Source organism: Copadichromis virginalis, linkage group LG11 (assembly GCF_057382275.1).
Source record: "Copadichromis virginalis isolate Kocher_CV1m ecotype Utaka linkage group LG11, C_Virginalis_male_GT1.1, whole genome shotgun sequence".
Lineage (NCBI taxonomy): Eukaryota > Metazoa > Chordata > Actinopteri > Cichliformes > Cichlidae > Copadichromis > Copadichromis virginalis.
The window spans coordinates 19732822-19757553 of NC_140628.1; the positions used below are offsets into that span (position 1 = coordinate 19732822).

A 24732-nucleotide genomic window follows, 5' to 3' on the forward strand; every position below is an offset into this window, starting at 1 on the left:
AAAAGCTGGTAGGATTAATCCATACACCTCTGCAAAAGAACAGTGGACTCTCAAAGCACCGGATAACCATTCAGAATAATTCCGGGATTAATAGTTAAAGGACACAGAGACAGCTTTTCTTTTTCTTTTGTTTGTTTGTTTAAGGGGTTATTCAGCCTTTTGCTGAATTGTTTTCAGTTTTTTACATTTTTTTTGTTTTTTGTAATTTATTTGTGGTCAACCTTACATTCTAAGGCTGTAATGGTGTTAACGGAAATGTAAATAATTTTGTTGGGTTAAAACAAAATAAGAAATGGTTGAAATCCAAAAGTGAAATAGACGAAAATTAAATTAAATCTTGCGCCTAAAGAACTAAACTTGATTTAAAATAACACAGTGTTAATTCAAATAGATTAAAGAACTCAAACGTAGAACTTGAAATAAATAAAACAATAACCTAGGTTGAAAATAACATCCTTTTAAAGCCAAATAAAAGGTTTTCAGATAAATAGGATAAATTAACCAAAATGACTGAACTAAAAAGGGAAAGGAAATATCTTCTTTTTCTTCCTTAAATGTGTTGTTGAATGTTTTATGTAATGTGTGTCAACTGTCTATTCTCTGTTTTTACAGAATAATAAGCCGGCAATTTAAACGTATTTTCTGGTCTGGGGTCTTTATTACATGCATAGCTGGACTGGCCATTGGGCATACCGGGCATTTGCCCGGTGGGCCGCTGGCGATTTTTTGTTTTTATGGGCCGATGGATTTTTTATTTTTTATTTTCTTTTAGGAAGGGTATATATAATGAAAGGTGTTGGATTGGCCAATTGGTCATGATCGACTCTGGGCTGGACCAATTACAGCCGAGGAGGCCGGATGCACCCTCCCCCTTGTTTAGCAATCACGTGATTTTCGCGCATTGCATGCCGGGAACTTGTGGCAAAACAATCCAAGTACCGCATCAAATGCAAGCGTTTGCAGCACCGCAAAACGTTCATTCTCCGGTTCCAATACCTTCTTGTTTTTTCTTTGACGCACAAAAAAGGAATGTACAAAACAAAAGGAGAACAATGCCGGTCCGTACAAAGACAGACTCGACGAAAAGACAAAGAAAAGATGCAAGGAAAAATCAAAGGAGTGAAAGTGTCAGACCCTTATGAGCACACAGAGTGGACAAAAGACATTAGCGTGCTGCCCAACTTTCACCACGCTCAGATTTATAATTATACGGTTCTTGGAGTGAGTGCATACACTCATGAAGTTTAGTAACTTCAGATCACTGCAACAAGCCCAGGTACAGTTTACCGACGGATGGGTGCAGGACCTTGAAATGACCGTGTAGAAAGTAAAGACCATCGTACGAACAAAGGTAAGTTTACCAGTCTCACAAATCGTCGTCATAAATACACATTCGTTAACCGTTTATTAATATAACCTTTGAGCTCAACGGTAATTAATTAGTAGTGGAAATAATTTCTGGTAGCATCACAGAAATGTAGCAGTGACAATAATACTGTATGCTGTAATCGCACTGGACAATTAGTGATACAAAACAACTGTTTTATCCTGTGAATAAAAGTATATGTTTTTGTCAATGTACCATAATAACAGAAGCGAAACGCAATATTGTGTCAGGACAATTTACTATTTATGCACAATAAACAAAGGAGCGACAATTTCTGTTCAGCGCCAGACTTGCTTGTAACCCATATCACCAATTATGTTAAGAAAAATGACGCATTAACTACAACAGCAGACTGACCTTTGTGGGAATGCTTGGAGCAGACTAACATGTGAGCTGGAGTGTTCTGAGACATTATATTTGGTATATCCAGACCATCCGTCGGCTCTTACTTCGGAAACATGGCTTAAAAAATTTCTCTTCAACGACGTAATCCGATAAAAAAAAAACCCGATCTCTTTACCCGTCGGCTTCCCGTGGCTGTCATGCGACCGGCTATTGCAGTTAATAATACAACAGCTTCTTGACATTTTGTGGGTTTCTTTTTATCGCTGTGTAACTGAGTTCAATTGAAAGCCTGCGTGCGCTAGTACCTCTTGCCACAAGTTCCCAGAATCCTTTACGGTTTTACCCCTGAATGACGTCACATTTTCAATCTTTATCCTGGTGGGCCGGTCTCTAGTCAAAATGCCCGGGCCGATTTTTTGTCCCAGTCCAGCCTTGATTACATGCTACACTCATTACTACTCTAGTGGTCGAACCCAACTGGTCCTAGTGTACTGTGACGACTCCAGAAATGTTAGATATGCAGCATTTACAGTAGTGCAGTTAAGATAAGTGGAATATGTGGATAACTCCTACAGAGGCTATATAAAGTACTAGTGGTTGTGAGTGGTGGTTCAGTCCATGTTGTTATTGTGTGTATGAGGGTACAGAGGGTACAGTTATCCATTTATTTGTTTTTGTCCATTGTGTGTGTTCAGTTCAGTTGGTTGTGGGTGTGTGTATGTTCAGTCCATGAGTTTAATGTGGGTCAGATGTCAGAAGGCAGAGTTCAGGAGTCTGACAGCTGTAGGGAAGAAGCTGTACCTGTTGTTCTTAATCAGGAGGCTCCTGTAGCGCCTCTCAGAGGGCAGGAGGGTGAAGAGTTCAAGTGCTGGGTGACCCCAGTCTACTCAGTCTCAATGAGTAGTGCCCAGTAGCACTGACGCCATTGATCCACTACAGTTCGCATACCAGCTTAATCACTCTACAGACGATGCCATAACACACCTGCTACACATGACGCTGAGCCATTTGGTCTCTGGCAGGGGAAACTATGTTAGGATGCTATTTGTGGACTACAGTTCTGTATTCAACACAGTAATCCCCTTAAATCGTTTCACCAAGTGGAAGGATCTAGGACTCAGCTCATCACTGTGTCAGTGGATCCTCAACTTTCTCAAAGACAGACCTCAATCAGTGAGGGTGTGAAATCATGTCTCTCCTGCTATCTCACTCAGCACTGGAGTGGCACGGTACTGTGTTTTAAGGCCCTTGCTGTACTCATTGTACACCTACGACTGGTTAGCCATGTCATGCCTCCATTTCAAGTTTGCTGATGACACTGTGAGGGTGGGCCTGATCTCTGATAACATTGAAAAGGCCTACCTGGAGGAGATCAGGAACCTGCAGAACTGGTGCCAGGAGAATAACCTCCTCCTAAACCAAGGAGCTGATTGTGGACTTTATCACACAGCAGGTGCGAAATTACGAGCAATAGTGCACCAATGTGGCCCACATAACAGTGTGTAATATGCATTTTAATGAAATGCATATAATAAAATAAAATAGCGCATCGTCAGTGGTGTGCTAATGGAGTGAGTAGACAATTTCAGATACCTGGGTCTTCATATCACACAGGATCTGTCATGGTCCCGTGACATAAACACTCTGGTGTCTCTTCTTCCTCAAAAGACTTAGAGACTTCCATTTACTTCTGAAGGTGCTTAAGAACCTCTATTCATGCACCATCCAGAGCATTTATACTTGATTTTTTATTTTTTTATTTATTCTTTTACTTTCAGTGGCCGGGAATTGCACAGCAATAAGCATTTAACTGCAAGTTGTTCCGTGTATGATTGTGTAGCTGACAAATAAAATTTTGAATTTGAATTTTATATGTGTTGTATTTTTCTTTTACTCGTTCACAAGCAATTATTCTCCCAGGTGAACAACATACATAAGAAATCCATCCATCCGCTTATCCTTTTTGCGGGGGGCGCTGGAGCCTATCCCAGCTGTCATAGGGCGAGAGGCGGGGTACACCCTGGACAGGTCGCCAGTCTGTCACAGGGCTAACAGACAGGGACAGACAACCATTCACACTCACATTCACACCTAGTGGCAATTTGGATTAGCCAATTAACCTATCCCCACAAGCTGCATGTCTTTGGACGGTGGGAGGAAGCCGGAGTACCTGGAAGGAACCCACGCAAACACGGGGAAAACATGCAAACTCCACACAGAAAGACCCCAGCCTGATGGTGGAATTGAACTCAGGACCTTTTTGCTGTGCGGCAACAGTGCTAACCACCGTGCCACCGTGCTGCCACCATAAGAAATCCAGTATACATATAAGCTATAGTATATTATATATGAATGTATCTGTCCATTGGTTAATTACAAAAGCTTGTAGAGGCAGGAGCTCACAGTACAAGCATATGCCCAACCTAATATAAGATTGTGTTTTTTACATTATTTCATATGGTTTTTTTTTTTAAATCTATGTTTACAAGTGTAAAGAAGTCACTCAACTCAGCTCTGTAGAGTGGTTAATCATAATGAAGTAGTTCATTTCAACTTGTAGGCTCAATCTGATCTTCATACTTTTGGCAAGCAGATGGCACCAAAGATCACTGTATTGAAAATCTTTGAGTAACAAACCCTTAAGTGCTTCAGAAAGCTTCATTAGGTGATCACTACTATAGGAATAAAACCACAATACAACCAAATGGCAGCAACTTGGGTTGAGTGGTGCTCAAACACTCATTCAGACTGATGGCAAGATATTAGCAATCTGTCTTTCTTTATCAGTTGACAGCAATTACTTTACAAATGTTTGACAATCTCTCTAAAAGCAACTGCTGTTCAAGTCAGACTGTGACTGTTTGCAGAAAGCCTGCATCCTATCAGGTGACCTGTGGCAATCTTCCTTTCCTTTGGTTAGTTGCACAGGTTCAAATGTGGTGGTGAATCTGCAACATCCACAAACTCTGGACTTTCATTTGGTCCCCACAAGTTGCAGAATGTGTGAAATATGAAAATTTAATTATCCACTTCTGTCAAAAGTCTGCAAGATGTGCAGATTCAGTGAGTGAAGATCCAGGAAAACACGACAAACAAGAATTGAGCTTAACGGCAAACAGGCCTTTTTATTGAGACTGATTGCAAAGATAGTATAATAAAGGGGGAAAAAAAACACAAAATGGGAACTGAAACCTATGTTGAAGAAAACACTGGAAAGTTTGACAACACACAAGGGGCATGAGTTCACCAAGAAAAAAAAACAAAAAAAAACCCCCAAAAAACAGGAAGTAGCAGGACACAAAGACCAAACACGCTAACTTAAGACAGACAACTGAGTAAACAGACAAGACTGACTTCACAAGGAGACACAAAAAGTGAAACATGGGAAAGAGACAGTGGAAATAAGACAGGAAACAATTAAGTAAAAAGACAGCATACAAATGAAAAGATGATGTATCCTCCTGAGAACCACCCTGTACGTTTGTTCTCTGTAATGGACATTTGTTTTTTTGTCTATAATATTTGGACTTATTTGAGGTACCTTACTAAGTCCTAATGTGGCAAATAAAGGACGTTCTGGGCTTTCAATTGATATCTTATGTTTTTGTATGGGCTCTTTTAGCTTCAAAGAGGTAGGAAATCATAAAACGTTCTCTCTGTTCTCAGGAGGTTATTAGGGAACTAAGACAATAGGATGGGAATACGGGGCGACAGAAACTAAATAAAAGACAAGACGAGACGAGACGAGGGAAACAACAAAATAAGATGGAACATACAAAATACAGAGCTGCAGACTAGAAAATGTACATATGAAAGTAATTGTACATTCAAAATATGTAACAGAAATACATTTGGCCTGAATAATGTTTGATAAACTCATTATAGCATAATGCTTGTAACAAGCTCTCTTTCAGATGAAACGCTAAAATATGTATTTTTTTGTTTTCTTTTATTTACAGAGTTACAACCTGAAAATGGCAACAAATAGTAGGAATAAGCCATGAGCAAATGTGAAGGCAATTACAGAGTTAATGTGAAGAGAGTTATACACATACACACACACACACATATATATATATACACATATATATATACACACACACACACACACACACACACACACACACATATATATATATGTGTGTGTGTGTGTGTGTGTGTGTGTGTGTGTGTGTGTGTGTATATATATATATGTGTATATATATATATATATCACATTAGGAGATTTGATTGAACAAATGGGGTGCTGTCAATGCTGGTCTGTCTGTTGCACAGCATCCCTTCAAGCTGGCCCATCAGCCCAAAATTGCACCAGCCCACAGGGAAAATGACCATAATGTCAAATTACCAGTTCAGCCCTGCTTTTGATGCAAATACATTTGTACCCAGTTGTACAACAGTTAGTGTTTGAGCGGGGGCAGCATAAATGCATCATGCGGATAAGAAACTAAGAAAATCGACAATCGATATTTGTTTAATTCACAACTGATTAGAATTCATAAAAAACAAAAGCTTTTAAAACAAAGGTTCAGATTTAAAGATTCTTAGTGTCTAAAATAGATGACATAAAATATTGTATTCAAATGCGTGTAGATATTGTATACAAAGTACAATTTTAATGGCTAGTGTAGTGGCCTTTTTATTGTTAGAAAAGTAGTCATCATCATCATCATCCTTTATTTATAAAGCCCTTAAAAACAACCACAGCTGACACAAAGTGCTGTACATAGGAACTATATAATAAAAGTACATAAGATATAAATAAAAGAAAAAGTAAAATAATTAATTAAATTAATAATTTCATTACAAGAGAAACTAAGTTTCACTGAGGTTGAAAGCCAAAGAATAAAAGTGGGTTTTAAGAAGCGATTTAAAGGTGGACAGTGAAGGGGCCTCTCTAATGTGCAAGGGCAAATTATTCCATAATTTAGGACACACGATAGAAAAGGCCCTGTCCCCTCTGAGCTTCCTCCTGGATCTCGGTACCTCCAGGAGCAGCTGGTCAGCTGACCTTAGAGACCGACAGGGTGTGCGGAGATGAAGAAGTTCAGAGAGGTAAGGCGGGCAAGATTGTGAAAGCATTTAAAAACAAACATGAGAATTATCTTTAAAAGACACAGGCAGCCAGTGCAGAGAGATAAATCCAGGAATTAAGCTCTTCTGTGTCAGAGGAAACAAAGTCAGAAGGGCCACAGAGCTGATTAAAAGCAGCAGAAAAAGGCGCGGCAGTGGAGGGGTTAATAACCCGACAGCGCCGAGCAGCAGCGCGAGATTTAACTGCAGTATGTGTAAAACCAACGTTGAATAACACAGGCATATGATCTGAGAGTGCACAGTCACAAATCTAGTTAGTGACAGGCAGACCATATGACAGAACAAGATCCAGTGTGTGTCCATGCTCATGTGTAGGGCCAGGCACGGACTGTACCAGGCTAAAAGAGTCAATAAGGCTTAAAAAAGTCATTTACCAGTGGCTTATCAGGACAACATACATGCATATTAAAATCTCCAACAATAAGAACACTATTAAAGTTGGGCATAATCTCATTTATGAAGTTGTTATTGTATTTCGGGGGACGATAGATGACAGTGCAGAAAACCGTGTTTGAGCGACTCACCTAAAACAAGGTAAGTTCGAAGCTGGAGAACGAAGGCTGTAGAAAACACTGCTTACATTTGTGATCCTTTTTGTAAACAGTCGCTGTGCCTGCACCTCTGCCTGACGTCCGTGGCGAATTAAAATAGCACAATCCATTGGTAAAAGTTCAGATAGAGCACTGGACTCACCAAACTCAGCCACGTCACAGAAAATCAGATCACGGGAACTGACGAAGTCCCAAAGAATAAAAGTTTTGTTTAAAAGTGATCTGGCGTTCACCAGGGCAATCCTGGCAGGAGCTGGAGCACCGGTTTCAGTAACTCGAGAAACCCGACGCAGCAATCTCAGGTTTCGATGATGTTAACGGCGGAGGTTTAGCCTGGGAGGGCATGGGCAGCGAGGCCAAGGAGCATCATCAAAGCCGACCACAGGCACCAAACAGGCATCAACAGGATCTAGGAAATGCCGAGATACAAACAATCTTGGAAATAATCCATGTGCTGGTCGGAAAACAGCAGAACAATTCCTTAGTTAAACCTTTAGCTTCACCAGCCGACCGCTTCATTTACCCCGGCAACGATAACGCCTTCGCCGAGAAGGTAGCCTAGGAACCCGGTACAGGTAACCCGGGATTGCCGATACAACTGGGGGCAGGGGTTGCTGCCACCAGCTCTAAACGACACAATATTTTGGACCACAGGTTGGAGGTCCAGTAGTGTCTGGCGATCATACTTTAGCAGAGACTTTGTTTCGTGGATGACAAAAGTTAGAAATAATATAAACAGGAACAAACTTGGCAGTGACAGACGAGCAGCCACACACACCGGCGCCATCTTGATTCACCCATGAACAAAATTATAAGGCTGTTCTAACAAATGGATTTACATCCAGATGGATGTCACCAATCTTCATCCAGATGGATTTTATATAAAAAAAATGGGCCACTTTCCGTGATGTACAATTTTCTGAAGATTTGATATGTTCTAATTTTGTAGGCACTTTCACGAATGATGAAATCTGATCCCAGAAGACGAGTCTGTTTTTTGTCACAACCCTGCACAGAATAACTTAGTACTGATAAATCATTTGCTTCAAGAATGTTAAATATAACTGTATGAATAGTTACTTGTCAGTTTCTTTAGTGAAACGCTGACAGATGAGCTTTTTGTCAGACTGATTTAGTTTGTTGCTAAAAATGATTTGGTACTGGTACTTCTATTCAGAATTCTTTCACGTCAAAGCTTATTTCAAAATACCCAGGTCTAGTAGTAGTTGTCATAAGTTTTTAAAGTACCAAAGATCATACAGTATATCATAAAAAGGAAAGTTTCCCTCCAACAAATACACATGTATTTGTGCTTTTGTAGAGCATCTTTGAATTATAACACACCTCTCATAAAACATTTATGTCTAATTGTGAATCATGCTTTGTAAATATATGTTTTATTAAATGTATTTTTTTCAGAATGTATTTTTACCCAAAGATAGATTACTATGCAATACTTTTAGTAGCCTAGACTATTTGGGATCAAACAGAGCGACGTACAATGAATGAAAATGCGTTTGTTATTCTTGCCTGCCTTAAAATGTGAACTCTCGGTTTTTCTTTTTCACAGCGACTGTGAGACAGTAGTTGGAAACTGAGCAATTTTGAAAATAAAATACTAAACAGTACAAATAACTGAGGCAACGTCAGAAAAAACATGTTTATTGCTGTTTATCATGTGAGAAGATTAAGCAAAGCAAGTTACTAGATCATTTTGTAATTGACCGAGTTAAATGAAATTTAAAGAAAGCCAAGTGAAAGTTAAACTATAAAAACATTAGATCTTGCAGTATCATTAAGAACTTTCCCCCACATATCATGCATCGACATCAACAGTACAGTTTGCATTAGCATGCATTCATAACAGAAGCCACCACAGGCGTCTTTGCAGTTGATAATGGCTGTTCAGCTAGATGATAACCTTTGAAACAGGAGACTTGGGAGACATGAGCCTGAAAGATTAAGATGTCTGTGGGATGTCTTTGAAGAAGTCAAAGGTTGCCGTACAGTTGATTCTGCAAGAATTTTGAGTAAAAATTTATTCAGTTTTAATCTAAAATGATTCTTAAATAATTAGCTTTTTTGTTTTTTTCCAAACACAACAAAACAAACTAAATTAACTTTAAATAAATCAAAGTCTACGTAGCAGGGATTTGTTTCAAAAAAAGTTCATCCCTATAAATAATTCAAGTTCCTTACACTAACCTTGGCATTGTTATCAAGCATAACAAAATAAATTACTTTAGAGAAAGTATAACATTTTTAAAAGATTAAGTAATAATCTGCGATCAGTTTGGATGTTGTAATGTTATTTAATGAAAAAAGTCTTAAATTTGGTTGATTTGGATTTTGTCATTCACTGCAACACCACTAACCTCAGGGTTGAAAGGGGATGGTCGTCTCCTGTTACTGTATCAAACAACATAGAAATGGAAGCAGGTTGTTCAAACATAAAGAAATAAAACACATTGGTATGTCATTTAAAGAAAAAATTGCATGAATAAAACTCACTCCTTTGGGGATGGACAGCGTGGTTTGGACACAGCTCCACAGGTTACATTGCTGCTGTGTTTACTATGGGGGTTAAAGAAAATAACATGTTAGTTTATGACTGTTTTTACTATGACATTATGGCAGTTGTCGTACTGCTATGAATACTTACGTATAGGCAACACTGATGTTCGCAGTGCAGTCTTGGCGTCTGCAGAATGTATAAACATTTTTTTAAATATTACTTAATGTGTGTATGTATATTTCTTTTATATAGGGAAATTTAAAAATTATATAAAAACAAACAAGAAGACTACAAATACTACCTTGAAAATCGGCTCCAAAATGACTGCCTATAGAATGAAAACAATAATAATAATAATAAGAAGAAGAAGAAGACAAGACAAAGGAAAGATTTCAATTCAGTTCAAGTCACTTCAATTCAGTTATTATTTAAACAGTGCAAAATCACAGGAACAGTTGCTTCTAGGCACTTTACATTGCACAGTAGAGACCTAAAATAGAGCAAGCACTTGGCAACAGGAAAAAGAAAAACTCTCGTTTAACAGGAAGAAACAGCTGGCCGAACTAGGCTCAGGGAGGGGAAGCCATCTGCTGCAACAGGTTGGGGGTGCGGGGAGGAAAACAGGATAAAAGACACATTGTGGAAGAGAGCCAGATATTAATAATAGCTAATAATTAAATATAGTGTGGCATATAAACATAAAGTGAGTGAAAAAAGGTCAACGAAAAAGAAGTCCCATTGGTCTATTGCAGCTTAATTAGGGAAGGATTCAGGGTCATCTAATCCCACTCTAACAATATGCTTTATTAAAATGGAAACTTTTAAGACTAATCTTAAAAGTAGGAAGAGTGTCTTCTTAATCCAAACTGGGAGCTGATTCCACATAAGAGGAGCCTGAAAGCTGAAGACTCTGCCTCTCATTTTACTTTAAAATATACTAGGTACCACAAGTAAGCCCACAGTCTGAGAGCTTATACGGTACTATGAGTTTTTCAGATAAGATGGGGCCTAATTCTTCAAGACCGTGTATGTCATGAGAAGGAGTTTAAGTTTAATTCTGGAATTAACAGGGAGGTGATGAAGAGAGGCCAAAAGGGGAGAAATATGCCCTCTCTTTCTAGTCTCTGTCAGTACTCTTGCTGCAACATTTTGGATCAAGTGAAGGCTTTTCAGGGAGCCCAATTGCAATGAATTACAGTAGTCCATCCTAAAAGTAAAATATGTATGAACTAGTTTTTCAGCATCTGAGACAGAATGTTTCTAATTTAAGAGATATTAGGTAAATACAATAAAGCAATCCTACAAATTTTTTAATATGCACATTGAAAGGTCAAAGGTCAAACCTGGTCAAAACAACTCCAAGATTCCTCACAGTGTTACTGAATGTCAACGTAGTGCCATCCAGATTAAGCATCTGATTAGATACAATATTTCTAAATAGTTTAGGGCCGTGTTCAATAACCTCAGTTTTATATGAATTTCAATGCAGGTGGTTAGAGGCCATATAGGTCTTTAAGACATTTCTGCAGTTTTACTTAAGAAAAAGAAGGAGAAACAACTTTAACAGTAAAAAATTGTACAATCAAAATCCAACAGCACCTGGGCTTCCTCTCATGTTGCCATGCCATGCGATCCTCTTCTTTTCTATTAAGAGTACAATCAACAGGATATTTCCAGTTAAGCATTCATATCAGGGTTACAAATGGTGGCTTTCTTTTTTTGTTTTCCTTACCGGGAAAATCGACTCCAAATGGACCTCCTATTTTGAAAGCAAAGCATTGTTAGTTGGTTTGTTTTACTGTATTTCTTCAGTTTGCAGAACACTGATGATATACCTTTTTTCTGGCCTTGGTGGTCTGTCTCTGTAATCTGTGTATCTCCTAAATATTTTGTGAGACAATTAGGAGTCAGTTTTTTTAAAATGCAAGGCACAGTCTATACACAATAAATCACATGAGTCACTTTATTTCATTACATGATACAATGAAGAGAACAGTCACAAAGGAATCCTTCAAAATGGTTACCTGGATAATCTATCCCAAAGTGATCTTCTGTGAAATTACAGGGAGAAATATTTACAGGGTTGTTTTGGTGGAGACGTTAAAAAAGAAAAAAATAACAGTTATTAACAAATTAGCGACATTTTTCACACATGCTTCTACAAATATTAGCTCAAACATCACATTTATAGACATCAGGTGTATAAAACAACCATTGCAACCATCAACTTTTTTTTTTATCATGTTGCTCATAAAGCTCATTTGACCATCTCAACTTCATTTTTCTGTGTCAGATATGATATGACTGATAAAACTTATTTATATTTAATTAATATGGATATGTTGTTGAAGCAGGCTCTGGATGCTTTTAGATTCTTTTGAATCATTTTAGAACATCTTTAAAGTACGAACTCCTGTATTCAGTTGTGATGAGAGGTCTTGACTCATGACTGAATTATGTCATTATTATTCACTTTTTATGTTAAAATAACTTGCCTTTTTTCTGGTCGAGGTGGTGGTTTCAGTGATTCATCTGTGTGTTTCCTATATTTGGTTGGAGGAGAAAAAAAACTTTTCAACTTCAGAGTCAACACATTGTAACATCGTTACACAGACAGCTGCTATCAATATCAGAAATATGATATGATATAAATTAATGTTATATTTCCTCAACCTTTTCCTCCAGATGAATACTGCAAACACTGCAGCTAAGGTGATTATGATGAGAGCCACAAATGAGACTGGAAAGGCCACTGGAGCAGCACTTGTAAACTGGTACATCAGTGATCCTGGTGATGTAGATACATTTGAGGTTAATAAACACAATTCAACAGATGAAATACTTCGATAACATATAGAGTAGAGATAAAGTGTCTCTGCTAACCCTTCACATTTAAGCTGACTGTGTGGGCTTGTTCCCTGTTACGCCAAAAGATAGCGTTACAGGTGAGGTTTCTGACTCCATCTCCTTCAGTAACAATAAAAGTGATTGTGGAAGTTGTCTGCCAGGTGCCTCGTGACATCATGATCTCTGAGACCTCAATGGTGAGGTGAGAGACACTCCATGAGAACACCGGAGGATGTGATGAACATGTGTGTGTAACAGAACACGAAACAGTTATAGTTGAACCAGCATCAACTTCTTTTGGAACGGGGGTCATCACTGGTTTTTCTGGAGAAGCTGAGCATGACAAACACAAAGAAGATTATACTTGATACTTAGAAAGCAATGTGTTTGTCACATTTCAGTGATCTACAGTGGGACTCCAAACCTTTCATGATAATAAATACACAGCTGTTGTTGAATGTATGTGTCTCATGTCCTTTCTCTGCATAGAAACAGAAGGGTCCGTTGTCAAAGGGCTTGATGTCATCAATCTCCAGTGAGCAGTTTCCCTCATTTAGATTTCCTAACATTTTGGTTCGGCCCTTAAAATGGTCAATTACATAGCTTTGGCCATTATGGAATACAATGTCTCCGCTTTTTTTGGACCAGATGCCACGGGTCATCGGTTCATCATCTTTGTACTGGAAACTGCAGGGAATCACCACACAGGAGCGCGTCAAGGCACTAAATCTTAAAGGGACGTCGGCAGGCAAAGCAGAGGTTGCTGTAATGGGAAAAATGTTAGATGCTGGTTTAAATTAATCCTCTTGAGATGTGACATGATGAAAACAAAAAGAGTTTGAGAGTGCTGGCAAGTGCACTTACTGTAATTTTCAAATGGATCTCTCTCATATTCTGGGAAAATGATAACAACCAATTAATAACAATTCAACATCTGGAGGAGTATCTTTGTGTTTTTGGAAAGTTAGATGAAAGCAGGTCTCATATGTAAGGTGTAAGCCATAAGCCTATTGGTTCAGATTTATAGAAACAGTTATAAGACTTATAAAGTGTTATAAAAATTGTTGGTCCCTGGGCAATAATGGAGACAATCTTTTAAATCTAGATGGAGGCAGGTTTTATACTTTTCTTTCTAGTTTTCTCTTTACAAATGTTTTGTGGCACTTTTCATCCATCTAGCAATCCTTCAATTTTCTTCTGCTGATCCAATTTACGCTCATAGGGTGAAAAGTGGGGTACACCCTGGACAAGTTGCCCATCTATTACAGGTCTGGCACTTTAATGCACATGTAAAATGTCTTTCTGGATACATTATCTAAAAGTTTTGTATTTCTCCCTCTTTTCCCTTCTCAGTGACTTCCAGCTTATGACTCAGCTATATGTTCATATATAATGCCCAAATCAAACACGCTAGCTTTAATTCTAGTCAAGCTAATGGCTTCCTCTTCTGCTTGTGTATGTGCTAACCTGAGCTAATTGGCGGCTGGCTTTATTTTTTTAAATTTTTTTTACCAATCTAACAAAATCAGTTTTCCAACAGAAAGCTAATAGGTATATTTTGTAAAGTATCAAACAATCAGGAGGGCGACATGTAGGAACTCACGTTTTACAGTAAGAGTTGCAGATGTTGAGAACTCCCCACTAATAAACTGAGCAGTGCAAGTCAAAAGTTTACCATCATCACTTAGGGAGGGAATAAAAGTTAGATTTGACACTATAGTGTATGTATTGTTGGGAGTCTGTTTGGTGTTTAATGAACTTTGCATGTTGTTGTAGTTCCAGATGACACTTGGTGTGTTTTTCCTGCACTTAAAGATCACAGAACAAGTGACATTCTTCACCATGCCCTCTGTTAACTCCCCTGGTGGTTCATTCATAGTGATTTCCTGAAATGGACCTGAGCAAGAAAGTTAGAGTGAAGCTTAATGATAGCAATTGTTGTTTAATTCAAGTAAAACCTCCCATTAAACTTACATTCAACATTGAGTGGAATTTCCTTGGTGGCTTTCTGACCCCCAGAGTAGCTAACAGTACAAGCCACACTCTGGTGCTCTTCCTTTACTTCCCAAACTTGTTCTACTCTCCTTTCCCAAATCCCATCAGATACCAGTGTGTCCGTGATCCGGTCTTTTCCAGGTATACCATTTAGGGTTATGGTTGGGGGAGCAAAAATACATGCGTGGCGCACACTGCAGGACACAGTGCCCTGCTCTCCCACTCTGGGAGTACCAATAATATTTAGCTCTGGTTCTGGTGCATGTTCTGTGAATAAGAAATATTTAAGAGCTATAGTGATACAGTAACTTCTGAGTTCTATGTTCCAGAAATATGAATGTTTACATAATTGTAGTATTTGTTTAACAGCCAGTTTGTGGGAATTAAATGCATTGGTTACTCTGTTATACTGAATATTTTACTGCACATTTGTTAGTTTGTTTGTTTTTTTATAGAAAAGCAACAAACCAACAAAATAAATTTTAAATGACTGAATGTAGTGACAAGTGAAGTCCTGACTCAAGCTTTCTGTAATCATTTTTTGGATTTAAGTTGAAGTGACTGTAAATGGGAGTTCAATGACACTTACCTGAAACAATAAGTTCAGTAGATCCATCATAAAATGAGTGACCTACGATGTGGTAGGAAGTAATTGCGTTCTTATCTAGCCATGGATAAAGTCGGTCATGGTTGTGGGACATCTCCAGCCTTTCAATCTTAAGACTACAGTTCTGCTCCACCACTGATCCAATTAAACTAGTTCGACCATCAAACTTACTAATAACATTCCCTCCTTGTTTGAATACAGCTGGAAATCCATTGCCTTGGTACAAGTACCACATCACTTGAAGGTCATTCGGCTGTGAGTTTTTGTAGGAGAATTTGCATGGAATGATGAGACATGATCCCTTCAACCCAGTTATGGTGCTTGGAGCAGTGAAAGACCAACCCCGATTGAGTATGTTTCCTGCAAAAAAATTAGAAAAAAAAACTTTTGAAGAACTATTTAATCTTAAAAATAAATCTTAACAGACAAAACAGACATGGACGTAGCTGCCATGGCCAGAGAAGAAAGAGAAGAGGTAGCAAAAGCAGCAAGATGAATAAGCTGTAAAGTTATGGGGAACTGAAAAGCTGCTTAAAAGCCCATTGTAAATAAAGACTTTGCAATCACATTGCCGAATGACGGTCATTCCTACCACACTAACAACATTCATTTTTTTCTGGTATATATCTACTCTAATAACTTTTTGTCTGTCTGTCTGAGCTTTTAAATGAAGATAATTACTATTTGCACTTACTCTTTACCCGCAGCCTGATGCTCACTTCTTGTGTTTGCCCCCCCTTGAATTTTGCAAAGCAGGTAACAGATCTCCCGTTGTCGCTGGGTGAAGATTTAAATGACAGTATGGAGATGGTCTTCCACTGAGTCTCCCCTGGTACCTTTTTTGTATTAGTGGATGCTGCCACACTGCCATAGTTCCATGTGAGAGTTGGTGTATTCTTGTGACATGTGTATAAGGCAGTGCATGTTACTTTGCTATCATACCCTTCAAGAAATTCATCTGATGTAGAGCTTATATTCAATGGCGAAATGGAGCCTGAGATATAAATGGAAAATGTTACATTTTCATGTCACATTAAATTCAGTACATGAAATATATTGCACATTGAATATATTACATGGTACTCACATTCAGCATTCAGTGGACTCAACCTTTTGGCACTCTGACCCGCAGGGTAGTTAACAGCACAACTTACACTCTGGTGCTCTTCTTCTACTGTCCAAGTTTGAACTATTTTCCTTTCCCAAATCCCTTCAGATACCAGACTGTCCATGTTCTGATCAATTCCAGGTAAACCTTCTAGGGTTAAGGTTGGGGGAGCAGAGAAACATGTATGCTGCACACTGCAGGACACAGTGCCCTGCTCTCCCACTCTGAGGATACCAATAATGCTCAACTGTGGTTCTGGTGCATGTTCTGTTAATTCAAAGCAAAAATTGAGAGCTACAGCAACACAGCAACTTTTGAGTCATTTGCAGGAAGTAATAACTGCAATTAAACAAACTCAGTTAAAAGTGATAGGGAAGAAAAAATACAGATAGCTGAAAATAAATATTTCTTCTCATTATTTTATGTGTCTCTCTTAATGGTTTGATATAAGTATTGTAGTTTTAAGTGTTATTGAAATACATTTATTGGGTTTAGACAACACTGTGCCAGGAAAAAGCTAAAGATTCTAACTACAATTTATATGCTGAGGCAAATCATTGCAAATTATACATGCACAAAACTAAAATACAGATAAATAATAAATAAAAAATAAATCAGAGAGGACTCAGTTTGTCATGGTAAGGGTTTCTTTCTGTAGTAACTTGGATGTCTATCAATGGAATTAAAGTTGAATTGAAGAAATTAATGAATGCTTACCTAAAACAATAAGTTCAGTAGATCCATCATAAAATGAGTGACCTTTGGTGTGGTAGGAAGTAATTGTGTTCTTATCTATCCATGGATAAAGTTGGTTATGGTTGTCTGACATCTCCAGCCTTTCAATCTTAAGACTACAGTTCTTCTCAGTTACTGATCCAGTCAAGCTTGTTCGACCATTAAACTTTCTAATAACTGTCCCTTCTTGGTTGTATACAGCTGGGTATTCGTTACTCTGATACAAGTACCATATAACTTGAAGGTCTTTAGGCTGAGAGTTTTTGTAGGAGAATTTGCATGGAATGGTGAGACATGACCCTTTTAACCCAGTTATGGTGGCTGGAGCAGTGAAGGACCAACCCAGATTCAGTATGTTTCCTGCAAAAGAGAAGAAGCTTTTGAAGCACTTTTGATCTTAACAAAAAATAAATAAATATTGGCAGCCACCAGTGCTACCCCCTGCCTCCTATGTTGCAGGTATGGTATAAATTTGAAAACCCCAGGTGATTTTCCAAAAGTTGTCCTGTGAACTTAAACCAGATGACTTAATTCTTGAGTTATTGCATTCTCAAACTCAAGTGCCCTCAATGGTGGAGCAACAACAATACCCTCAGCCTTTTATGCCTAACACTTAAAAAGGGCTCACACTCTGTTTGAAATGAAATGAACTTGAGACAAAACTAGTGATGGGTCGGTCGCGAGCGAAATGGCTCTTAGAGCCGAGTCTTTGACGTGAACGACGCGAGCCGTCTCTTTATCGCGAGCCGTGGTTTTTTTTTTCTTTCTCTCACCCTCTCTCTCGCACTTTGTTTCCGCTTCACTTCGCCAGCGTATGCGAGCCTTGTGCTTTGCCCTGGGCAGAGGGGGGAGGGGCGGTAGTTACACTCAGTAGCACAGGAACAGAGCGGAGGGAGGGAGAGACAGAGAAAGAGAGCCAGGGACAACAACGTCACATTAGAAAGGTATAGTAATCATCCACAACTATTTTCAGTTGCAGATGATAAAGGATTCTGAAAGTTTATTCATGCAGGTCCATATGACAGAGAATAGGCATGTTCTTTTTGTTTTCATATTATAATTTATATTTAATTGTGTTGTGGTTTGCAGTGTTTTGTGTTGTTTCACTTTAAATTTGTAAAGGGGAAAAAAATGAAAATTTAAATAGTTAAAAGTTGAAATGTGAATAGTTGATTTTTGTATTAAATGATTTATTTATTACATTTTATGTGGAGTGAATAAAAAAAGTATATTTACGGTGGCCCCTACAGACAAATCACGTACAAACTCAAAAACACGTAAAAACACATACAAACTCCAAAACACGTAAAAACTCAGAAGCACATAAAAACTCAAAACACGTACAAAAGACAACAGAAGTGCTCCAGGATGCTAGTGTGCAGTGTTGAACTTTTGTTACCTAGTGGATACACAAGCCAGCAAGTACCAACGACCGGATTTGGTCTATGGTAATAACAGGTAAATGAACTTTTTTTTAAAAAATTATTTGACTATATATGAATGCTTGTGTATAAGTACACAAACAATACACATATGCTTTTATGCTTTCAATTGTGTAATTTAAGTGATCTAGGTAGCTCTGTTTTGGAAGTTTAGTTCATGCTAGAAATGTGTTTTGGAGTTTGTACGTGTTTTGTCTCTAGGGGCCACCGCATATATTTATATATAGACATATATAAATAAAACCACTTTTTTTTTTTACATTAGTAATTTCTTTTGTGCATAATTTTATATTATTGTCAATAATAAATTAATTAAAGCAACAAAACAACCTGAAGAGCCGGTTCGGAGCCGAAAGAGCCGGCTCTTTTTAGTGAGCCGAACCGATAGAGCCGGTTCTCTAAAAAGAGCCGGAAATCCCATCACTAGACAAAACATCTCTTTGCAACTTTGAGGAATAATAACGGAAAAACATTTGTGATCACATTATTACAACCCAAGTGCATCTGGAGTTAATCTGGGAAACATGATGGAAGTTTTCTTTTCATGTCTTTTCAAAGACAGAGAACAATATTAGCCTCCATTATTTGTATTTGTATCTCTAAATGTTCCATGTCATTTTACTTCTGTTTTGGTCTCCACCACTGCTGAAGAAACTATTTGATTACTTATGTGCTGAATGGCACATTGTATACACTGCCTTATTTGCTTCTGCTGACATTGCAAGGACTTGCACATTACTCCCTCTAACCCTAAAAATCTTACAATTCAGTCTCTGCATCAGGTCTAGTATCATAATAGATGCAAGTCCTCTGTCAGTCATTGTATTTCTGTAATATGTCTTGATGCATGCTCAATCATCCAGGTAAGTAAATCCCCTAAAGTTGATTCTGTTTACCTGGACATAGCATCTTTAGTGGGAGAAACGTTTTGTCACTCATCCAAGTGACTTCTTCAGTCTCAGATGACTGCAGGTTTCCCCAATCTTATAAACATAACATTTGCATAATGACTGAAACTAGCACCACTCCATGAACAATCAGCTGGGAGGTCAGTTCCTTGATCATTAATATGTAAATTCCCCTGACCATTGATCCACAACCACTGATCAAAGCTCATTGGTAAAAGACCACTAATCAATGACTATGAGCAGTGTTGGGGAGTAACGGAATACATGTACCGACGTTATATATTTAACCCTTTAAGACCTACCATAGAACCAAGTCTGCCAGAGCTTACTTTATATTTTTACATACTGTAGTGCCATTTTGCGGAGCATTTCAAGTTGCTATACATCAATACAACCATCCATCCATCCGCTTCCGCTTATCCTTTTCAGGGTCGCGGGGGGCGCTGGAGCCTATCCCAGCTGTCATAGGGCGAGAGGCGGGGTACACCCTGGACAGGTCGCCAGTCTGTCGCAGGGCCAACACACAGGGACAGACAACCATTCGCACTCACATTCACTCACACATTCACACGTAGTGGCAATTTGGATTAATCAATTAACCTATCCCCACAAGCTGCATGTCTTTGGGCGGTGGGAGGAAGCCGGTGTACCCGGAGGGAACCCACACAAACACGGGGAGAACATGCAAACTCCACACAGAAAGACCCCGGCCTGATGGTGGAATTGAACTCAGGACCTTCTTGCTGTGCGGCAACAGTGCTAACCACCGTGCCCAGCACGGTGGCACGGTGGGGCAGCATTATAGCCCAAATTTTAATAATATGTGTGCATTAAGTCCATAGTAACTACATAACATGCAAAAAAGTGCAATAAACTTCAAAAAAATTGTAAATCGTTTTTTGTTTTGTTCTTTTACATATATTTCTACTTAGAGGAATTTAAGAGGTTTATCCCTCAAAACTTTAAATACAAAAAAGTTGCAAAAAATAGTTTACAACAACAGGAAATTTATTTTGAGTGTCTTCATAGTTTTATTTTTGAGATACACCAATTTTTATATATACTGCAGAAAAAATAAATCCTATAATGCAAATTTGCAAAGAAAACAGCATGTGCATCAAAATAAACTATTTAAAGCAGTGCAACGTAAGGTCTAAGCATCCCACAAACTATTCAGAAAAGCATAAAGTCAAACATGACTTTTAAAAACATCAAGTAAAGGCTTATAAGGCCTGCAAGTAAAAAATTACATTTCCCGCAAAAATCATCACTTCCGGTTTTGGGCAGGTAATGGCGGACATGCGATAGTTCGCGTTGACGTCTATTTCAATGTAGGAAGTGTTATGAACAGCTGATCGGATCGGCAAAGCGTGTTTCTGGAATATCATGTTTTTGTTGCAGCAAGTCCTTTTTATGCAGTTTTTGCAAAGCTATGTGGAAAGAAACTGTGACCTAGGACAAGTTGAGAGCATAAGATGTAAGTACAACTCCTCCGGTTTCCTATGCAAAAAAAAATTATTGCGCTAGCTTACGTGGTTCCAGTTCTACACGGATTTAAAAATAGTTACGCAAAACAGCGTGCCCGCTCCGACCGGCTTTAAAGGGTTAAAATACAAAATATGAGTAACTGTATTCCATTACAGCCCAGAACAGCTCAACAAACAACGTGCAGCCTTCTGAGAGTCCAAAAGGAAGGTCCACACTGCAAAGGTCAAGTTCGGTCTCTTCTACCCAGCCACTCTGCAGTTCACACACAACGGGAAACGCTTGAGGTTTTCCGAAACCTGCAGTGGCGCTGGTCTACATTAATAATAATATCCCTGTTGATGGCAGCTGGATCCACTCTTACTGGCTGATTCAGACTTTGTGAAGTTCATTACAGAACAAATAGATTTTTTTCTACAGGTAAATAGGACGGATGGCATCTCAGCTTCGACCCTTTGGGAGACGCTTAAAGCGTATCTCCGGGGACAATTTATCTCTCATTGTGCATATTTGAGGACGAAGAAGTATAGGAAGATTGAGGAGTTATCCTTAGAAATCAAGACCCTGGACGGACTCATAGCTGGCTCTCCGACCCCTGATTTGATTAAGAGGAGAGTGGCCTTACAAACTGAAATTGATCTATTAACTACTACCCAAGCAGAGAAGCTCATTTTGAAGTCTCGTGTTATTTCACAACTCATCTTATCAGATGGCTCATCAACTGAGGATCATCAAGCTATTAACAACTATTTTAGAGAGTTTTATGCTAAATTATATTACTGAGATTCAGCACCAGCTCAAAATAAGTTCAACGCTTTTTTTCCAATCTGAATATTCCTATAATTGACTCTGACTGGAAAGAACAATTGGAACAAAGTCTGACGCTGGAAGAAATTAAAAATGCAATAACGTCCCTTCAGAGTGGAAAAGCCCCTGGTCCAGACGGGTTTCCAACTGATTTATATAATCAATTAATTAATTAATCCTTTGTCCCTCTTTGGGGGGAAACTCCCACTGGGTTTAAATCTGGGACTCTCCACCATTTGACCTTAGAACTGAAGAAGCTTCTCGGATGAGAGGTGAAATGTCTTCAAGCAACTCAAAGAAGTCCAGATGCTTTTCTTTCCAAGCTCCTTAGACTATTCAGAATATTCTACTCTCATTGAGTAACGTAACAGAATACGTTACAAAATGAAAGACCGTGGAGTCCTTGAGGTAGCTCTTCTGTGTGACGAGCCACTGAAGAAGTCACAAAACGTTCCTCCCACTGAAGAGGCTACGTCCAGATGAACAGAATCAACTTTTGGGGGTTTCTGAGATATGCATTCGAGTATTCATGAATGGTTAAAAAATGCTTAATTGCTGATAATGACTGCAGGCACCACTGGAAAACTTGGTCATCTGCCTATTATTATTGTCATTATTATGAAGTACATTTCAAAAGCATATATGTAAACTATGATTAGGTAATATCACTTTTATTGCAGATGTAGTTTGTGAGAGAAAACAAATGCAGGACAATCCTATAAATGCTGTAAGAGTTTTGGGTGTATGGTTAGCTGTTACATTTAATAAATTAAATTTAATAAATATTTGTACTCACTTTTTACCCGCAGAGTGATGGTTGCTCGTGGTGTCTGACCTCCAGCGAAACGTGCATAACATATCAGCAATCTTCCATTGTCATTAGCTGATGCTGTAAATGTCAGTGTGGAGACAGTCCTCCACTGAGCCCCCCCTGATAATTTGCTAGTATCAGAGGAGGCTGGCATATTACCATAATTCCATGTCAGAGTTGGAATATTTCGATAGCATGTGTATGAAACAGTGCAGGTTACTTTATTTGGATCTCCCTCCAGAAATTCATATGATGCAGAGCTGACAGTCAGCCCTGAAATGGAGCCTGGGATACAATTAAAAATGGTTAAATATCAAAGATGGCGTAGGATAAAATGCAATTTACTTTCACCACTTACAATTTGAGGTTAAGGTTTTAGATGCTGATGCAGAGCGACCACCACGGTGTTCCACATAGCACTCCACAGTTTGATATTCTTTCTCTATGAACAGAGTGGTTGTCACCATAGTTTTGGATCTTCCATCAGATAGACGGCTATGAGTTAGACGTTCGTTTCGCAGGGGGATGTTGAGCCTCAGACTTGGGGGATAAGTGGGACAAGTGTGGTAAACACTGCATTGCACTGTTACAGACTGCCCAACCACTGTGTTTCCAAAGATCTCGATAACCGGTGGATCTGCTGTGCCTTAAATCATAAAATGTGAAGATTTACATAATCATATAACAACATAGTGATCAATTTATAATGAAATCTTAAATTATTTACCTACCCACTACTTCAACTGTTACAGTTGTGTCATAGAAAGGGTAGGTTCTCCATCCAACATTTTCAGGATCCACCCAGGGATAAAGCTTCTGACTGTGATCAGCCAAGGTCACTGGGTCAATCAACAGACTACATGTCCGATGGTGTGAAGAAGTATATACACGTGTTCTTCCTTTAAATATGTCCAACACATCATTCCAGTTCCAGTAGTCATATACTATTGGATATCCTCTGCTCACATACTGATACCACACTACACGATCTGGTCTTCTAGGTGGATACTGATAGTAATCATAACTGCAAGGGATAACAAGACAGGAACCCAACAATCCTTTGATATTTCTTGGCATTGTTACCTGCCAAGCACTGGAGCTGCACAAAATATATCCTGCAAGAGAATCATGACGCAATGAGAGAGAGAAACTGAAATATAAAACACACAAAAACACACGAGTATATATATATATATTGAAATGACCATACCTAGGCTATAGATGCACAGGAAAAATGGTCCAGACCCAGACATCTTATTAATGGTATAGCATTCCTGAAACAAATATATGAAATATAAACTTACTAAAACCTTGACATTTTATGATGTTTTTATTACAATATGATGACATCAGTCAGTTACGTTGTCTTTGTGAAGTCATAGGGTATCATATTGAAAAAATAAAATGTGTGTTGTGCTACTCTCTCCACGTTCTGTCATGTGACATATTACTTGATGTGGTTTCTTGAAAAAAAAAAAACTTTCAAGGTCAACTTTGACCTTGGGCACTAACAATGAAGATCAAGATCAAATGCTTAGCCAATACACGTACTCATGACCCCTTAGGCTTAGTATTTCTTGTTATATTTGAAGACAATCCATAAGATATTACATGTATTATAAAGTCTTTACTAGTTTTTACGTTTGGTGTTACCTTGATCTTGACCATCACTTCATTTTCACCAAAATTAAGTATAATATAATATTAAGGGATTGATCTCTATTATATTATGGTCCCATCCCTACTACTGTATGCATCGGGGTACAGTGGTGTCTTCGAGTAATATATAAACGGTACTGTTACAGAGTTTTCCCAGACTGTAGTAGGTACAGCATTGTTTTCTAGGGTCACTTAAACAAAAAAAAGAGTTTTAATAGGTTTTAAGAGGGTAATACTTGGAAAGCATTATGGATATAGTCAGCACCCAACCCACTTTCTTACTGACTGAAAGACTATTCAACCAGAACAGGTTTTCACGCCAGAAAAAAGGCAATTATTATATATATAAACAATCCTACGGGAAATTTTTTTTCTTTATATAACATTAATCCCCTCCGCCCCCATTTGTAAAATGGAGAAGTGGAGAATGCTACAT

General features: G+C 38.4%; 1 protein-coding gene across 1 annotated transcript; it reads right to left on the minus strand.

Annotated features, from left to right (window-relative positions):
* Positions 1-9023: 9023 nt before the first annotated feature.
* Positions 9024-23900, minus strand: LOC146698402 (uncharacterized). Its single transcript, XM_085473491.1, has 24 exons — positions 23848-23900; positions 23369-23752; positions 22996-23283; positions 22623-22922; positions 17167-17544; positions 16429-16716; positions 16036-16335; positions 15324-15701; positions 14714-15001; positions 14343-14636; positions 13604-13633; positions 13164-13502; positions 12776-13072; positions 12566-12680; positions 12388-12435; positions 11917-11943; positions 11728-11772; positions 11625-11651; positions 11492-11536; positions 10194-10220; positions 10040-10078; positions 9889-9951; positions 9753-9786; positions 9024-9392 (listed from the first exon to the last, which is right to left on the minus strand). The coding sequence occupies exons 1-24, from the start codon at positions 23888-23890 to the stop codon at positions 9369-9371; spliced, it is 4101 nt and encodes a 1366-aa protein (XP_085329617.1). The 5' UTR covers positions 23891-23900; the 3' UTR covers positions 9024-9368.
* Between the last annotated feature and the right edge of the window lie 832 nt (positions 23901-24732).

Bases quoted from the DNA above. Each gene is read 5' to 3' on its own strand.
- LOC146698402 (XM_085473491.1), bottom strand. From the start codon at position 23,890: ATGTCTGGGTCTGGACCATTTTTCCTGTGCATCTATAGCCTAG. The intron at 13,503-13,603 runs GTAAGTGCACTT...TTCCCATTACAG, and splicing joins AGATCCATTTGAAAATTACA to CAACCTCTGCTTTGCCTGCC. The intron at 12,436-12,565 runs GTTGAGGAAATA...AACCAAATATAG, and splicing joins GTATTCATCTGGAGGAAAAG to GAAACACACAGATGAATCAC.